At 45.8% G+C, this 18,568-nt stretch overlaps 1 protein-coding gene, 1 non-coding gene and 1 pseudogene across 3 annotated transcripts in view; 1 reads left to right on the forward strand and 2 right to left on the reverse strand.

The window, feature by feature from the left end:
• PDCD6IP (programmed cell death 6 interacting protein) overlaps nt 1-947 on the reverse strand; it is an 87,585-nt gene extending 86,638 nt beyond the window's left edge. The window contains exon 1 of one of the 2 annotated variants that reach the window (XM_004471133.4): nt 535-947. In XM_004471133.4, coding sequence (XP_004471190.2) covers nt 535-743 — 209 coding nt within the window. In that variant the 5' untranslated portion in view covers nt 744-947. The remainder of the gene's footprint in view (nt 1-534) is intronic. The other variant, XM_004471134.4, reaches the window with a different exon arrangement.
• LOC101436802 (B box and SPRY domain-containing protein pseudogene) lies at nt 742-9,695 on the forward strand (annotated as a pseudogene).
• A 7,978-nt stretch (nt 9,696-17,673) lies between these two features.
• Nucleotides 17,674-17,775, reverse strand: LOC131277088 (small nucleolar RNA U13). The gene has a single exon (XR_009184296.1). It is a non-coding gene; the product is annotated as a small nucleolar RNA U13 (small nucleolar RNA).
• Between the last annotated feature and the right edge of the window lie 793 nt (nt 17,776-18,568).

Raw genomic sequence — 18,568 nt, forward strand, 5'->3', positions numbered from 1 at the left:
TACCTTGAACTCTCGATTATGTCACTCACGTTTCATTTCAAATACCTGCAGCTCCTAACTTTTAGAACGGTACATCTCTCATCTGATTATGATGAAGTTAGGAAGATGGCTCATTCCAAGTGGACAATGTCAGAATAAGAGAGAGACAGCATCCGGCCAAGTGTCCCAATTCCCCCAAGCAGCTACCATTACGAAATCTAAATTTCGGCCAAGAAAGTCTTAAAAGACAGGGATGCAAAAGCAGGGGGGAGGGCTTGGGAGAGGGGTCGCCAGTGAGAGACCCAAAGAAGGGGAAGAAAACTAGTTCTGAGGAAACGGGACAAGAGGGGTCGGTGGGTGGCGGGGTACGTTCCTCCCAGGTGTCCGATCGCCGGGGCACCCCGCCGGACGGCGGGCGGGCAGGGTCAGCCGCGGCCCCGCAGGCTCACCGCGGAGGAATGCGGGCCACACCTACGCGCCCGGCAGGGCAGGGCGGGGCCCGGCGGCCTCGGCGGCCGGCTCGGGACAAAGCCCCCCGCTCGGGCCCGCGCCCACCTGAGCAGCGTCTCCAGCGCGCCCTCGTGCTTGTCGAGCGGGCGGCCGAGCGCGGCGCGGCGCAGCCGGCTGAGCTCCTCGGCCGCGCGGCAGTACTGGGCCTGCTCCTCGCCGCCGCTCGGGTACGTCTGCTGGATGAACTTCACCAGCGGCTTGGCGAGGTCCACCTCCGACGTCTTCTTCAGCTGCACCGAAATGAACGTCGCCATGGCGAGCCCCTCGGCCGCCGCTCGGGCCCAAAGAACGGCGGGGCGGCGGAGGGAGCCGAGGCGCGCCGGGCACCTCACAGGCGGACCGACGGGCGGACAGACGTAAACTCGGCGGGCACCTCGGCTCCGGCCACTTCCGGGAGCGCCCGCGCAGGCGCACTGGGGCCGGGACGTGCGCGCCGCCCGCGGTCACGTGAGGGAGACGCCGCGGCGCCGCTCACCTGCGCGCCGGCCTGGCCCCGCGGGCGGGCCCGGGCTCTCTCCGCCTCTGAGATTCACGCCTTCTGCTGCGACTGGACCGAACGTTTTCGCGTAATAATAACTTTCTCCAGTTGGACAACGCCTCGGTCAAGTACTCCTGCTTCTGCCACCTGCAGCCTCGGGGTTCTTCTGACCTTTGATCGTGTAACTACTGTTGACGGGCTGCTGTGGGCAGGACCTGAGGAAACGGTGACCCTGGTAGGCAGGGAACCTGCCGCCGCTCAGCTTACGTTCGCATAAGAAAAAGGACGCTAAGCAGGGGAACAAAACAAGTATGGTTTTCCCCTACAGGTGCAAGTGAGAGAAGGGCCGCGCGCTTTCTGATTGCGGCAGCCAAAATGGAATGGAGGAATACAGGAAATTCTAAAGGCATGGGGAAGAGGAAGTATAAAAGGGTAACCTGTGAAAACAAAGTATGGTGAAGGTAAAAACGGGGTGGTGGGGATGTAGGATGTTAGGGGCACGTGGAAGAACCTAACTGAAACAAGATAATTAGAGGGCGCTTTTCTGGGAAGGTGAACTTAAAATGACACCTGAAATTTGAAATAAGAAGAGGGGAGGAGTGGCGAGGGGTGGGGGTGGCAAGGAAGAGCCTTCAACGAGGGAACAGCAAATGCAGGGCCAGCACTTCTTTTGTTTAGGAAGCAAAAGCTTAAATAAGTAGAGAATGGAATGTAATAAAGTTAGAAAATTTAAACAGACATCAAATCGTTCCGAACTTTGTAAACCAGATTAAAGAATTTGTATTGTATAACAAATGCAAAAAAGCTGTAAATGGCATTTAAGCAACAGGGGCATGACAAAGTTCACATTTTTAAAAGGCAACCTTGTGGATCATCCTGAGACTGTTTCTTTGTGGGATGTAGTATGGGATATATAAAATAGCATTTATGATCTCTATTTCAGGGGGAAAAAATGTCTTATTTGAATTTGCCAAACCGTCACAATTAATACACAATTTATAGGAAATAGAGTAGATAGAGGAACAAACCAAATGATACTGTAGGAAGGAACCAAATAAATCCAGAAAATGGAACATTCCAGCAGGCTAACTGGCCCCATCTCTTTAACAATTCATTGTTCTGGGGGAAAAAATGATTGTTTATGAAAAGAAGTTTGAGGAACATAATAGCCCAGATTGGATCCTGGTTTGAACAGGCCATATATAAAAGCATTTTAGGACAATTGGGGAAAATTGAAAAGAGTTGAGCTGAGTATTAGATAAAATGAAAAGGTATTACCATGAAAAGTTGGAGATGATTAACTGAAAACAAAATCAATAAAAAGTATATGTTATATCTCATTTTGGTTTGAAAAATGCATTTACGTGTATTGTTTATTTTAATTAAAATAGTCAAGGTTAAAATAAATAAAATAACCACCTGGCTGGTGTGTAGTGAATGCACTAGAGAAAGACAAGGATGGAACAGGGAGGCAAAGCATGAGACCGTTTCAGAAATCCAGTCAAGAGGTCATGAAAGTTAAGATTAGCAGGAATATAGGCTAAATTAATACATATTTTTAGTTAAAAATTGAAGAATTTACTGATGAACTGGATAGGAAGGTGAAAGTAATCAAGATGGCTTCAGGCTTGGCGTCCTAAACATGTGAATGGTTGGTGGAATCATTTCCTGAGCTAAGAGGGAGGGACAAACAGGCTGAGGGGAGGGAATGCAGGGCAGGATGTTTACATCCAAACATTCAAGTGGGACTATGAAATTGACAATTGAATACATGAGAGTAGAGTTCCAAGAAGAGGTCTGGGTTGGGTGTCAGCATACAAATATTTTTAAGCCCCAGGGATTATAAGTGAACTCAAAGAAATAGAATTGCATAGACGCTGTCAGGAAATGTAGGATTAGATTACCATTTTTAAGGCTAGAAGATGCTAGAGTATCTTGTAGGTTGACTGGACTGATCCAGTGGGGAGAAAATGAAAATTCAGGAGAGATGAAGCTAACAAAGGAGCAGAAACTGAAAGGAGGAGAACAAGGGGTAACCAGAGCACAAAGAGAGGGATTTGAGGGACATGGCATCTGTTCAGGTAGAGGAAAAAGAAATGAACACAGATGCGGTTAATTTTGTTATATTGCTTGCTCAAGGGAAGATTGAGGTGCTCCTGTCTAATGGAACTTAGAATAAAATCTAAACTCCTTGCCATAACAGGATCTGCCTCTGCCTATCTCTTCAACTTCATATTTTGTCATTTGCGCTTCAGTTTTTTACTGTCCAGTCACCTTGGTCTTTTGTCCATTTCCCAAACTCACCAAGATCTTTCTTAGTGCTTTCTTAAGGTGCTTTTCCACCTTTTTTATGTCTTGGGAAATGTCACCTTCACATCACACTCACCCTTGTTAACCTCTAGCTCAGCTCATTGTTTATTTCCTTGGTAACACTTAAAACTTGAAAGTCTTTTATTGTCCACTAACTTGTTTTTTTATCTAACTTCCCCACTAGAATGTACACTCCATGAGGGTAAAAACTGTGTTTGTTTTCTACAGATTAAGCTCCAGCACTTGTCACATGGTAGTCACGCAGTAAACTTCTTTGAATGCGTAAATGAGCTTCACTGCTTGTAAAATAATTGGATTTCTACTACCAAAACAACATATCTTTCCAAAAACAAGCACATCCTGTTAATTAAGCAATAGGCCGGTGGCCAAAGAAGGATGGTATACTAGGATAGTCTAGCTCATGCTGTCATAGTAAACAATTTTAGAATCTGAGTCTTCACATAGTATCTGTTGCTTACTTAAAAGTCGAATATACGGACAGGCAGTCTACAGGGTAGCTGTCTTCCAGGCAGTGTCTCAAGTCATCCAGACTACATTGATCTTGGAGCTCAGCCTTCTCAAAATAAGCCTCCACTTTTTCAAGACCATGCAGGGATTTTTCACTGTCTCTGCCTTCACATTTCTACTCACGTTTCACTGGCTAGAACCTTTCACACGGCCCCATCTAATTGCAGTGGGATTGAAGGGGATCTCCTGTGTTCCCAGGGAGGCAGGGAGAACTGGGTTTTAGGGCGCACTCGTGAGGCCTTCCAAGGATGGATTTCACTACTCCAGACTTGCCTGTGGTGACATTAATTTTCCGTCTATGTAATGGAAGCCCATAAGATATCTTCTTAGAGTGTTTTCTCAGCATACTGGGTATAATATTTGGGGGAATGTTAAATCAACAGATTTTCATTCCTGGTAATCCTTAGTTCCTAGTCGGCCCATCATTTCCCCTACTGAATGAATCAATGGGATTGATGGTTTCTTTGGAAGGACAGAACCCTGCTGAAAACAGTTATGGTTTTCAAATAGTTTTTCAAGTTCACATTGAAATGATAGCTTGCAAGTAAGCTCAGATTTTTGGAGGAGCTAAACATTTTTGAGGTGGGTAAGTGGCTTACAAGAGTCAAGCCTAGGGAAGCGGACTTGACCCAATGGATAGGGCATCTGCCTACCACATGGGAGGTCCGCAATTCAAACCTGGGGCCTCCTTGACCCGTGTGGAGCTGGCCCATGCACAGTGCTGATGTGCGCAAGGAGTGCCCTGCCACGCAGGGGTGTCCTCCGCATAGGGGAACCCCACATGCAAAGAGTGTGCCCTGTAAGGAGAGCCGCCCAGGGCAAAAGAAAGTGCAGCCTGCCCAGGAGTGGCACCACACACACGGAGAGCCGACACAACAAGATGACGCAACAAAAAGACACAAATTTCCTGTGCTGCTGATAAGGATAGAAGTGCTCACAGAAGAACACACAGTGAATGAACATAGACAGCTGACAACTGGAGGGGGGAGAAGGGGAGAGAAATAAATCTTTTAAAAAAGTATTTACAGTGAATAAGAGAGAAGATAGGATAAGGAAGTTCCTGCAATGCAAGAAAAGAAAAGGCCTTCTGGAGCTAAGAGAAGGAGTCTAAGAGAAAAAGAGAAGGGTGAAAGATACATGAGATATCCTCGCTTCCTTAATTGCACTCTCAAAGTAAATCTAGAGTATGTGTGGGATGAGGGAAGGGATGAAGGAGAGGAGACATGGAGTGGGAATACCCTAACACACAACAAAATCAAGAACATCAGGCTTGATACCCCTTGTCCCCAGGCATAACCTGAGGAAGCATATCTTGTGAATGAAATGCGAAGACAGAAATGGTGTGATGCAGGGGACACAGGGATTTTTGCAATGTATAATAGAGAACTATTTGTCTCCTTGATCTATTTGAATATTTAACTTAAATAAAAAACAAGACTAATGAATGGATGATTGAAAACAGAAAAAGATTACCCATTTTCACAAATGGTGTGTGTAAACTTTGACCACAGAATTTGAATCAGAATTCTTAAAGACAAAGGGAAACTACTAAGCCTTGTCTTTCAAATGACTCCCTATGTAAACCCACTCTCATCCCACATGCTGCTAATTAAATGTCCATCAGTTGCCAGTTCTCTGACACCACTCACATCTATTTAAATAACTTTATAGCCCTTTGCCACTAGTATCTTTCTTAGATGAGAGTAGTTTTCTTCGGGTAAGATGACTGCTGAGGAGAAATATCAGCACAATTAGAAAAAATTCTTTAGAGAGTAAAAATAAATCTGGGGAACTGGAAGTAATTTTTTAAGTATCTTGACATTGAGGGCCCATTTCAATTTCTAGTTTTACTAAAATGCAATATTTAAGCATTTAAAGTAGAATTAGGAGCCCCCTAACCTTCCTGCCCTGACTTTTGTTGTTCATTTGTTCTTGGTGAATTATAAAAATGTGTCTTTAGTCTGTTTTCCCTTGAGCATACCTTGGCTTTGTGTTTCATATTCAGTAGCAAGGAGCAGTCTGTCAATAGCGTCTCATATAAAATGTGCTTGTGTTTCCTCGTAAGAAAACTATGCATATGCATAAAACATAATTAATTTTATTTTATTTTCACTAACAAAAACCAAACCCTGTTAGCTTCATTGTAAAAGGGAAGAATAAATAACATATAGATGACCCATACTAACTCATTTCACATATGTCATTAAACTTTTCACTGTGTGCCAAGCAAAATAAAAAACAAGCGACTTCTGTAACCAGCCTGTCAATCCATTATATATATTTACAGATGACTCCTCCTAGGCTGTTCAGGATATGATTCATAGGAGGAGGTCTAGGAGCGCATTATGGGAAGCCCTAAAATGGCAGCTGCGCCCCAGGTCTCAAGTGCAGCCAGCCCAGGTTAGAGCTAGAGGACGGAGGGCTCCAGGAAGAAAGTCCGATAGGGAAATAAAGGTTAGAAGGATTTGTTAAAATACTGTATCTTTCAGTAAAAAGGGTTATTATAAGAATGAAGAAAAGAAAGAGTGAAGCTAAGAAAAACAAGACTGAGCAAGTAAGGGAAAAAAAACAGTACTTAGCTTGGTATGCTGTTAGCAAAATTTACAGAGTCATAATAAACTGAATTTTTAAGGTGGTATCTACAAAGAATCTACCTGGGAAAGTTCCTATTTTCCCTTTGTAATTATTCAAAGAACCTACCTGGAAAAGTTCCTGTGTTCCCTTTGTAATAAGTATTTTGTGGGAATATACTTTGACTACGTAAATATCCTGGTCTTCATCAAACTCTTTTCCACTAGTTTTGGTATCCTTTGACAATTCTTGCCTCAATCTATTATTGCTATGATGTTTGCAAAATGGTAATTTCCTAATCCATCATTCTCCCTCCTAAATGTATTAGTTGGCATTCTCCTAAAGAAAGGAGTTTCTTCTCTCCTATGTATTTCTTCATTTATTTCCATCTGCATGGACTCATGGGTTTTTATTTTATTTGGTAGATTTTAATGCATTGGCCTCATTATTTATTTTGATACTCGAATTGTCTGAGATTTGGCCAGTGGGAGAAACTTCATGCTGGCTCCTGTGTGCTTTTTTCAACAACAGACACAGCAAAGAACTTTATAGAATGACCATCACCTAGATTCTACCATTAACATTTACTATGCCTGTTTTGTCACACATCTAGCTATCTACTCATTCCTCTATCCATCCATTCATCTATTTTACTTTTTTGATGCATTTCACAGTAAGTTAAAAAACATCAGAAAGGAAAAGTAGAATAAATAACTAGACTGATGAATAGGTAATAGATGGGAATCAATAAATGTTACTTAAATGATATCAAAGAACATCATGTAAAGCTGACAAACCAAATAGCAGAAGGAAGTTAAGGGGGGAAAGAGGGCAAATAATAAAGAAAAAAGCATTAGTGTAAAGGTAACCATTAAAACAAAAGTGTAAGCTTTCCTAAATACAAAAAATAAAAAGAGCAAACAGTCCCTATAGAAAAGCATAGTAAAAATAATAATACACTGAGTAAATATAGCACAAAATAATATGACAAAATCGAGGAGCATGGTAATCATGTAATAAATGTAACTGGGTTTAAATCAACCACTGAGAGAAAAACTTTTAGATTAATTCACCAAGGAAGACCAAACAGTGATAGATTATAAACCTGACCACAGTTTCCCTTCCTTCCTGCATGACTTTGCAATGAAACACTGCAGATCCTCCCATCCAGAAGAGGAGTCTGTCTCTCCGTGGTTAAATCTGGGTTGCCTGTGTGAATTGTTCTGGCCATTGGGGTATTAGCAAGTGTGATGCAAGCAGACACTTGAGAGCGTCAGGGCTTGTTTTCTCCTGCTGTACTTGAACCCTGTGATCCCAAGTGTGCATTCTAGCCTGCTGAATTAGGAAAGGCACATGGCCCAGTTACTCCCCTTGCCCTAGCCGATAGTGTGCTAATAGTCAGATGTGTAAATGAGACTTAGACTGACCAGTCACCAACCAACCCACCACCTGACCTCAGACACATGAGCAAGGCCAGCAGAGATCAGCTGAGCCAGAAACCCCCAGCCAGCTTACCGCGTCATGAACTAAATAAATGACTGTGTTTTAAGCCACTAAGTTTTGGTATCATTTATAATGCCACAAAAACTGATACACGGACTTATGCTGCATAGATGCAACACACCTGGAACAAAGCAGTTCAGGGAAGCCAATGGGGCTCAACCCCTTGAGCGTCCGCCTATCACATGGGAGCTCGGGGCTCGTCCCGTGCTTCCTGAAAGAAGATGAGAGGACTCCGCCTCTGCCGCAGATGCCACAAGCCAGCAGACACCCCAACCCTGGGGAGCCCGTGTGGCTCAGGCTGCCGGGCAATCCCCTCTCGTGTGGGAGGGCCTGGGTTGGGGCCCCCTGTGCCTCCTGGAGAAGGCGAGCAGACAGATAAGAGAACCACCTGGGGAAGGGGGGATAAATAAAACAAATCTTTAAAAAATAAATAAGGTGATTCAACAAGGCTAACTCAAAGGAATGGATGAAGCTATACCAGGCAAATGGAAGCTATAAGAATGCAAGGGTTTTTATCTTGCTGTCAGACCATTGAACCCACAAAGACAAATGTGATTAAGGACAGTTAATAACGCTAAAGGCTAAACTTACCCAGAAAAAAAAAAATGCAGGTGTAAGTAAGGGCTACAATAAACGTTTTTTGGTAAGGGGCCATGTCCACGAGCCGGGGCCGCTCTGCCTGTGTCACGGCCCAGCCCTACCCTGGTCCTGCTGCTCCAAGCTGCAGCAGGCGTGCGGGAAGGCTGGGCAGCCGCTGCCGGGGGCACCGCAGCTGGGGGCGAAGGAGCACACCAAGGAGCTGCGGAGCAAGCTGGAGGAGCAGGGTGAGAGGCTGCAGTTACAGAGCAGTGGCGTCAGCCAGGGCGTGGTGAGGTCCTGCCAGGGAAGAACTGGAGAGCCGTGGGCATGGCCAGCGCAGCGCGGGAGCTGGTCCCCCAGTGGTTGCCAGAACAGGTGCCCAGGAGAGAGGAGCGGGCCCAGGAGAGAGGAGTGGGCCCAGGAGAGAGGAGCGGGCCCAGGAGGGAGGAGTGGGCCCAGGAGAGCATCCAGACGCTGCAGGGACACTGGACTGAGGTGCTGCAGAACTTGCCACCACCCACATCAGCCTGCTCACGTGCTCACCCATCTGGATGACCTCCAGCCCATACAGAAGGAGCAGGAGATTTCTGAGAGGACCGAGGAAGCAGAGTATCTTGCATCCCTAGGAGTCGGAGAAGCTGAACTTTAACGTGAAGTGCACCTCAAGTCCACTCCTGGCCCAGCTCTGGCCGACGTGGTTGTCGGGTCCCTCACAGGCATGGAAGATGTACATATTGACGAAAGGACAGGCAGCCCCTTCCTACAAGTGTCAGACAGTCAAAGGACCCTGACCTTCAGCGCCAAGAAGTCCAAGGCCTGTGCAGATGGCCCCAAGCGCGCTGACCGCTGACCCATTGCCCTGGCTACCACCCCCTTCCAGGCCGGGCTGCACTCCTGGGTGGTGACGGTCCAGAACAGTTGTGCCTGTAAGGTGGGCATGGCCTCAAGGCAGCTGCCCCACAACGGATAGGACAGTGACTCTGTCGGGGCCACAACGCCTTCTCCCGGGTCCTCTCCGGCTACGACCAGGACGTCCATTTCTCGGATATGGGGCAGCACGAGCCCCTGGGGCTGCTGGTTGCCCAGCCAGGCTGGCTGTGCTGCTGAACTTGCAGGCACAAGAGCTGCTTTTCTAGGACCTGGCCTCGAACACGGTGCTCCACACCCACCGCACCCCTTCCCAGGCGCCTTTCCAGTCTTCACCGTGGCCAACCAGACCCGGTCCATCGCCTGCTGACCTTTGGCCACAGGGCGGCCCAGCCCACCCCCCTACGGGGTGGGGCTCCATTTCAGATCTGGGTGCAAGCCTTACCTGCTTGGTGTCTGTGGGCAGGCTCCTTCTCCCTGGGCCTCAGCCACGAGATCCACACTGCACCTGCCCCTGGAGGGGTGTCTGGTTCATCACTTGATCCCCGGCACCCAGCATGGCCGCGTACCGAGTGAGAGTGCCATCAGCGTTTGATGAGGGAATGGGTGGGTGGTGGGACAGGGGGCTTCTGGGGAAGCACTGCCTGCCAGCCCCCTACCCTAGCTTTAAACGTGTAGAAAGGGTTCTCTGGTAGTAAGTCCTGTGGCCAAAGCCCCTTCATCCCCTCGGTTGAGTGCTTCTCAGTCCTTTGTGTGACATGGCACATGGAGAAAATAATAGTTTTCTAGTACAGAAGGACTAAAACTCCTGCCAGGCTGCTCCTGGCCAGAGATCTCTGGCCAGGGCACAGTGTGACACCCATTCCCCACCAGGTCCTGCCCAGCCCCTCCAAAGAAGGGATCACATCTCCAGGTAACCTGATTGCAACACAACCGTCAGCCTGCCTCAGACCTGGCACCTGAGCTCCAGGTGGTAATGGGGGTGGACTTTTCCCTCACACTTACTCCCACCAACTGGCCCCCTCTGAATTAAACTGGAGACCTGAGGTGCAACGGCTCCCAGGCATAAAGAGCTAAGGGAGGCCGAGGGCCAGCCTTTGGGGACACATGCAGCATTAAAGGTTTTTTAAAGACAAGAAAAAAATGTTGTTAGTATCTGTGTATCAAACAACCCAGATATCTATGTACCAAGTAGCACAGCCACCATATTATAAAAAGAAACACAAGATTACGTTTCCAAGCAATAATTCCAAGTCACTTGGCAAAATCTATGAGTAGCTAAGTGAAAGAAAAGGAATATTGCTCAGAGATGGTCCAAAGAAAATACATTTGGGAAGCAAGGCAGATGAATTAACTCTGCTCTGAATAACAATGTGCAATACTAACCTCCCTAGGAGAAATGTAGCCTTGCAAATTTTAGATGAGAAATTATATATCTTCCACCTCGTGGTTAGGCTAGACTCTCTATGAGCTTTAACATTTGTCCTTGGGAAATGGTGACTCAGCAGTCACCTGCAGCACAATTAGGAGAACAAAGAGGCTCATCTACAACTCCTGGTGGAAGTGGAAAGAGAATACTATTTAGGGTACCATCATCTGTCCTGTACTTTTTATGGGCCATGAAGAGGCAAAGTTGCCCCACTCTGACTTGAAGTGGTAGAGGCTGCCACTTCCTATCCTGTGACCCTACCACCCACTTCCCCAGGATATTAGTCTAGTCCAGTGTTTCTAAACCCAGAGATTATTCTGTTCCCCAAGGGGACATTTAGCAACGTCTGGAGACATTTAAAATTATCCAATCCATTGGACATTTAAAATATCCAATGTCAATATTGCTGAGGTTAAGATTCACTTTTAGAATTGTACTAGTGAGTGCAGGCTCCAAATTTTGAGCAATATACTGAAGGGTACACCCCAGACCATGTGAAGTGGGTTGTTCCAAAGAATGCATGAAGTCTCGCTTTGAGGGATGAGAAGAAGGAAGCATAGTTGTAGAGAGATTGCATGCCTAAGTACGAGGAGGGAAAATTAGGAACTGGAGTTCACCAGTGAGGGCTGACCTTCTTGAGGACTGTTCCATTGAATTATGAATAAAGTCCCATGTCCCATTCACACCATTCTTTTGTTATCCCCATCCTCATTAAAAGAATGAAGGAGGGAAGCAGATGTGGCTCAAGCTATTGGACTCCTGCCTACCACATGGGAGGTCCTGGTTTGGTTCCCAATGCCTCCTAAAGAAGATAGCAAGCTGCCACAATGGGCAGGCAGGGCAAGCTGACTCAGCAAGATGACGCAACAAGAGACACAAGGAAAAACAATGAGAGACACCACAGAGCAGCAAACAGAGGTGGCTTAAATAATTAGGCGCCTCTCTCCCACATCGAGGTCCCAGGTTCGGTTCCCAGTGCCCCCTAAAGAAATCAATATGAACAGATACAGCAAGTGCAAAACAATAAGGGGGAAGGGAGAGATAAAATAAATCTTAAAATTAAAAAAAAAAAAGAATGAGGGATAAGGCATCAGAGTGAACATGTGACTGACCCCCATTCACACCTCTGCTGACCCCCCTTTGGGGATGGGGAGCTACAGACTATCCTGGGGACCGTGTCCAGGTATTCTACTTGGTGACCTGCAGCCACATGATTAGAGCACCAAAAAGGAATTCAAATATGAATGAGAAGTTAGGGGTATAAGATAAGTCACTCTGTCTGGTACCTGCTAAGGTCCTTCTACCTCCCATATAACTTTACACAGTCACCCTTCTCTTGCCAAGTACCCTGATTTTCACCTGGGTTTCCTTACTTCTCCCTCTGTGTTCTTTCACTTGGGTCCTAAGTGATAAGTATATGGCTCACGCCTTGGATCAGTAGCGTAAACCCATCTTCAGGGCCCTGTAGTTCAATTCAATTCTGGCTAATGAGATACAAAAAGAGGTTTGCCAGAGGTAATGGAGAAGGAAGCTTCCTTGCTCTTTTCAAAGAATTTCTGAAAACGGCCCTCTCTTTCTTAGGTGTAGATGAGGAAAAATACTTCTGTGTGCCATGGTTCTTACTTGCAGGCAACAGAAATGAACTGTCAATGGTTTAAGCAGAAAAGGAATTTATTAAAGAATACCAAGGAGTGCATGGAATCTCTGGGAAGGCCAGAAAATTGGGCCTCAAGGCCACATAAGCAGAATATAGCCTATGGCAGAATTGCTCTAGAGAAAATACTACTGCTGCCCCAAATTGGGCACAAACATTCCCCTGCTAAAGGACAGTGAGCCCTGGGGGCACCCACCTGGCCCCCTGCTGCCTCTGGAGATGGTATGCATCTACTGCCACTCTTGCCATCAGTTTCTCTGCACGGTTCTTGCATATTCATGTCACCAGGTTCTGTCTGAACGCCTGGCAGGCTATTAAAGGAGGGTAGGAAATAGAATCTCTGAATTCCACATTAGGGCAGTGTATTAGTCAGCGTTCTCCAGGGGAAAACAAAAACAAAAACCAGATTTATTTTAAGAAATTCGCTCATGTGATTGTGGGGGCTGGCAAGTCCAAAAACCACAGGGCAGGCTGGCAAGCTGCAAACTCAGCTGGAGTTGACAATGCTGTCTTGAGGCAGAATTTCCCCCTCTTTGGGAAACCTCAGTTTTTGCCCTCAAGACTTTCAACTTATTTAATGACGCCCACTCACATTATCTAGAGTAATGACCTTTACTTCCCTGTAGATGATAACCATATCTACAAAATACCTTCACAGCAACACCTAAATTAGTGTTTGATTAAATAAGTGGGTACTACAGCTTAGCCAAGTTGACACAAAATTAGCCATCACAGAGATAAGGACTCAAGGTGGAGTATTCCCACATAGGAAGATGTTCAAAGTTACTTTGTGGCCATAAGGAATGGCGTATGTCCACTATGTCTTGGAAACTTTTTTGGAAATTCTTTTTTTTTTTTAGATTTCACTTAATTTATTTCTCTTCCCTTCCCCCCATTGTCTGCTCTCTGTGTCCATTTGCTGTGTGTTCTTCTGTGTCCACTTGCATTCTCCATGGCACCAGGAATCTGTGTCTCTTTTTGTTGCATCATCTTGCTGCGTCAGCTCTCTGTGTGTGTGGTGCCACTCTGGACGGGCTGTGCTTTTTTCACACGGAGCGCCTCTCCTTGCAGGGTGCACGCCTTGCACATGGGGCACCCATACACGGGGGCACCCCGGCGTGGCAGGGCACTCCTTGAATGCGGCAGCTCTGCGCGTGGGCCAGCTCACCACATGGATCAGGAGGCCCTGGGGATTGAACCCTGGACCCTTTGTAGATGGATGTTCTATCAGTTGAGCCACGTCCGCTTCCCTATATCTTGGAAACTCTTAACAACCATCTTGTGACTTTGATGGGGAACTACGCTTAGGATGAAACTGACATACGGGAAGTCAAAGGAGACCTGGAAAGAAATTGGGTGAATGATGGTATCACTGAGATGCTAAATCAAATCAGAGCTGAAGCCCACTCTGTTTCTAGGATCCAACTCCATGATCCAGTAAATCCTCATTGTTTGAACTGGATATCCTGTTATTTATAAATGAATACATCCTAACAAACATATATAAACAAAGTAATTGGATTATGCATGATTGTTTTCTAAGTTCACAACTTCTCTAATAAAAAATATATATTAAAATGAGCCATCCTTTGTCATTAAAAAAAGAAATTGGGGGAAGTGGCTGTGGCTCAAATCAGTTGGGCTCCCATCTACCATATGGGAGGCCCTGGGTTCATGGCCCGGGGCCTCCTTGTGAAGTCAGGCTCACCCACACCCTGCAGAGAGCTGCCTGCCAGCAAGCACCGCAGAGCCCTGCCTGGCCCACAAGCGCTGCAGAGAGCCAACTCAGCAAGGTGACACAACAAAAAGGGAGACAAGTAAAAAAAAACACAGAAGAGCGTGCAGTGAATGGACACAGCAGATAGCAAGGAAGCAGCGGGGGGGGGGGGGGGGAGATAAAACATAAAAATAAAAATAAATTTTAAAAAGTAATTGGAAGGAAGCAGACTTGGCTCAATGGATAGCGTCCGCCTACCACATGGGAGGTCCAAGGTTCAAACCCAGGGCCTCCCTGACCCGTGTGGAGCTGGCCCACATGCAGTGCCGATGTGCGCAAGGAGTGCCTTGCCACGCAGGGGTATCCCCACGTAGGGGAGCCCCACGCGCAAGGAGTGTGCCCTGTGGGGAGAGCCTCCCAGCACGAAAGAAAGTCCAGCCTGCCCAGGAGTGGCGCTGCACACACAGAGAGCTGACACAGCAAGATGATGCAACAAAAAGAGACACAGACTCCCATGCCACAGACAAGACCAGAAGTGGACACAAAAGAACACACAGTGAATGGACACAGAGAGCAGACAACTGGGGGATGAGAGAGAAATAACTACAAATAAATAAATCTTTATTTAAAAAAAAGTAATTGGAACTCTCCTGAATTCCTAACAATGGAATTACTGAAGTTACAGGGTATATGCATTCTAAGTTTAGATATATATCACTGTAGCAGTTTGATACTGTTTTTGAATTCCGAAAATAGATATTGGATTATGTTTGTGAACTGGTTTGTTCCTCTGGGCATATCAGACTATGTTGGATTCAGAGGTTTCACTTTTACTTGATTAAATAATGATTAAGGCTTTGATTGGGTCACATCAGTAGGAAGGGGGGACTCACGGGGACTCACAGAGAACCGCGCCACAGAGAAAGGAGGAGGGCGTTTTGACCCTGGAGCCCAGGAAGTGAACACACAGAAGCAGACAAGTGAGGAAAGGGAGAAGCCTCCACTAGACACGGCAGAGGCCCTGGAAAGAGAGACGAGCTGTTTGCCTGACAGTTTACAGCTGGCCTTGTGGAGCGAGCAGAGCAGCTGAGCCCAGAGAAAGGCAAGCCCAGGAAGAGAGGAACCCGGGAGGCCTGAACCCTGGCAGAAGTCGGCAGCCATCCTGCTCCAACACGCGGCCACAGACTTTGGTGAGGGAAGTCACTTATGCTTTTGGCCTGGTAACTATAAGCTTCTACCCCAAATAAATACCCTTTAAAGCCAACAGATGTCTGATATTTTGCATACCAAACACCTTTGGCCAACTAATACCATCAAAATTGTATACTAATTTTTATTTCCACTAACAATTTGTGAGGGTTGCCCCACACCCTAACACTAAATTTTATCCTATGTTTTAATAGTTATTAATCTGCCTCTTAATCTTTGTATTTAGTAAATGAATGAATTATGAATGAAATGAAAACTGTTGAAATGTTACTTATATTTCTTTTCTATTAACTGCCTATTTTTATCCTTTGGCCATTTTTCTCTTGGATTACTCACCTTTTTCTTTTTATAAAATAAAATTTTAGGGGAACGAATGTAGCTCAAGTGGTTGAGGGCCTGCTTCCCATGTACAAGGCCCCAGGTTTGATCCCTGGTACCTCCTAAAAACAAAACAAATGAAAATAAGATTTTATTGAAACATATCATTCATGCATGAAAATACATGAACAATAAGCATATAGTAAAATTTGTGAATTTTACAAACTTGCATAGTTTGTGAATTTTACAAACTTGCATACAAGGCTCCCATACATCTCCCCACTACCAACACTTTGCAGTGTTATGAAACATTTATGAAAGAGCATTGTCAAAACATTACTACTAACCATAGGCCATATATTACATTTGGTGTATTTTCCCCTCAACCTGCCCAATTATTAATGCCTTATATTAGTATTATTCATTATCATTCAGGAGAAAGCATTCTCATATTTGTCTTGTTAACCATAGTCCATCAACTCTAACTGGACCCTTCATGTTATGTAATCCCAAGCCTTGTACAATGCATTCAAAGTATACACTCAGTGGCTCTCATTTTTATCAGAGTTGTGCTGCCATCACCCCAGTCAATTTTAGAATGTTTCCATTACTCCAACGCACCTTTTTCTTTATTGATTAATAAGTGCTCTTTATTAAGAAAATCATCCCTTTGTCGTATCTTTTGCACCACCATTTTGTCATTTGTCCTTTGATGTTTTATTTGGCTTTTTGTATGATACTTTTTTGAGACCCTTATCATTTCTTTCTGAATATATTTTTCATGTATTTTGTGAGTGTGTGGTTACCATGGGCGACTTTATGATCAACCCAAATAGAAACCATCACTTTCAACCTACTTATGTCTTTGAATTTAAGGTGAGTCCCTTGTAAACAACAATAGATGTGTCACATGTGTTTATTTATTTTTTTATGCACTTTGCCAATTTCTGCCTTTTGACTGGGAGTTTAATCTACATTTAAAGTAACTACTGATATTGCAGGACTTTCTTTTGCAGTTTTGCTATACCTCTTGTACCTTTTTTTGACCCTCAATTCTTCCATTAATGCCTACTTCTATATCTAGGTTTGTTTGTTTGTTTTAGTTAGGTCAATAATTTACTAAGGAATGGTGAGACAAGAAATGGGAGAAAATAACAGATCATGGGTCCCAGGTAGAGAGGGCTGAAGTGTGATGGAGAGCCAATTTACAGACTACAGTTCCCCATTACAGATTATAACTGCCCAGATTTTACATGCATGTTGATCCACAAAGGGGGGAAGAAGGCGAGAATGGAGTAGAAGGAAAGAACAGGGGGCTGATTCAGCCTTTGCACTTGCTTTTTCAACCATTAATTATCCCACCCCTTCCCTAATGGCAGGGGAGGAGTCCCAGCTGCTTGCTGTTTTGATTGATTACCCCACCCACCAATCCCCCGGTAGGGCCATTGATAAGGGCCCTGGCTTCCCGAGCAAATCTTGTTCGAGTGGGGTTTTCCCAGCAGGGTACCGATGTCCCCGTGGGCCTCTGGCCAGGCTCCAGATCCATCTATTGATTCGCTATTTTACTAGCCTGTCTCAACTCCCCCCTCAGAGTTCACACCTTTATTCTTCAAGTAGTGCTGAAGGACGTGGTCATTCTTCTGTAATCACTTCTTGCTGGTGAGGGGCAGTAGGGCCTCCTGACAAGGTGAAAAGCCCTCTGGCTGTTCTACCGAGGTTGGTGGAAGACAAATCTGGCGTCTCGGGTGAAGCTGGGTGAAATCCCCCTATGTCCAACAAGAGGTCGCTCCAGGACATTTCACAAGCCCAGTGTCCCTCTGCATAGGATCTTTTGCCATTATCCAGTTTGTAACAGGTGAACCCCAAATCTGAGTCCAATACCTCCTGGCTGGCAGCCCCAAATATGTTGTCAGAGTTTCTCTAGGTTCTTGGCTAAGGTGTTGATCCAGGCGCGGGGAAGAAGGGAAAAGCAGGGGCAGGGGGCAGAACAGGGCCGTATCTGTTGTTTCATTGTTTTTTTATGTCAGACAGGTAATGTGCTGATGACATGACAGGGTTTGGGGGGGCACACCCACACAAACACGTGAACACCCCTTCATCCTGCTTATGAACCACAAAAGGACCCCATATCTGTTGTTGTTTTTTAAAGATTTATTTATTTATTTATTTCTCTCCCCACCCCGATTGTCTGTTCTCTGTGTCTATTTGCTGTGTTGTCGTCTTTGTCCGCTTCTGTTGTTGTCAGCGGCACGGGAATCTGTGTTCCTTTTTGTTGCATCATCTTGTTGTGTCAGCTCTCCATGTGTGTGGTGCCATTCCTGGGCAGGCTGCACTTTCTTTCGCGCCGGGTGGCTCTCCTTACAGGGTGCACTCCTTGTGCGTGGGGCTCCGCTATGCGGGGACACCCCTGCGTGGCAGGGCACTCCTTGTGTGCATCAGCACTGTGCATGGGCCAGCTGCACACGGGTCAAGGAGGCCCGGGGTTTGAACCATGGACATCCCATGTGGTAGACAGACACCCTAACCACTGGGCCAAGTCCACCACCCCATATCTGTTTTTAACATTCAAATTAAACGGGACCCTCATCTCACTGCATCATGAGAATAGCATATTTGTACTGCATATTTGTGTCTTTTCATGGCAGGTTTATGTTCAGAAAGATGGAAAGCTGCTATATTGCACACAAATCCCAGTTTCTGCTACCTCGGCCCCACCAGGTGTCACTGTTGAAACACAGATGTGCTATCAACAACTCACTAAAGATTAAAATCGAAGTGCCCTTTCCGTCTGCCAGTTCCAACATCGCAAACACCTTGGGCTCTTTTTCCCGGGGCACAGCTATAAAGCTAGGATAAAGTTTACAGGCACCAGGGGCCTCCCAGGCAGCCGCGTGGAGACCACGTGAGCGTGGAGGC

This window comes from Dasypus novemcinctus, chromosome 31, assembly GCF_030445035.2.
Source record: "Dasypus novemcinctus isolate mDasNov1 chromosome 31, mDasNov1.1.hap2, whole genome shotgun sequence".
Lineage (NCBI taxonomy): Eukaryota > Metazoa > Chordata > Mammalia > Cingulata > Dasypodidae > Dasypus > Dasypus novemcinctus.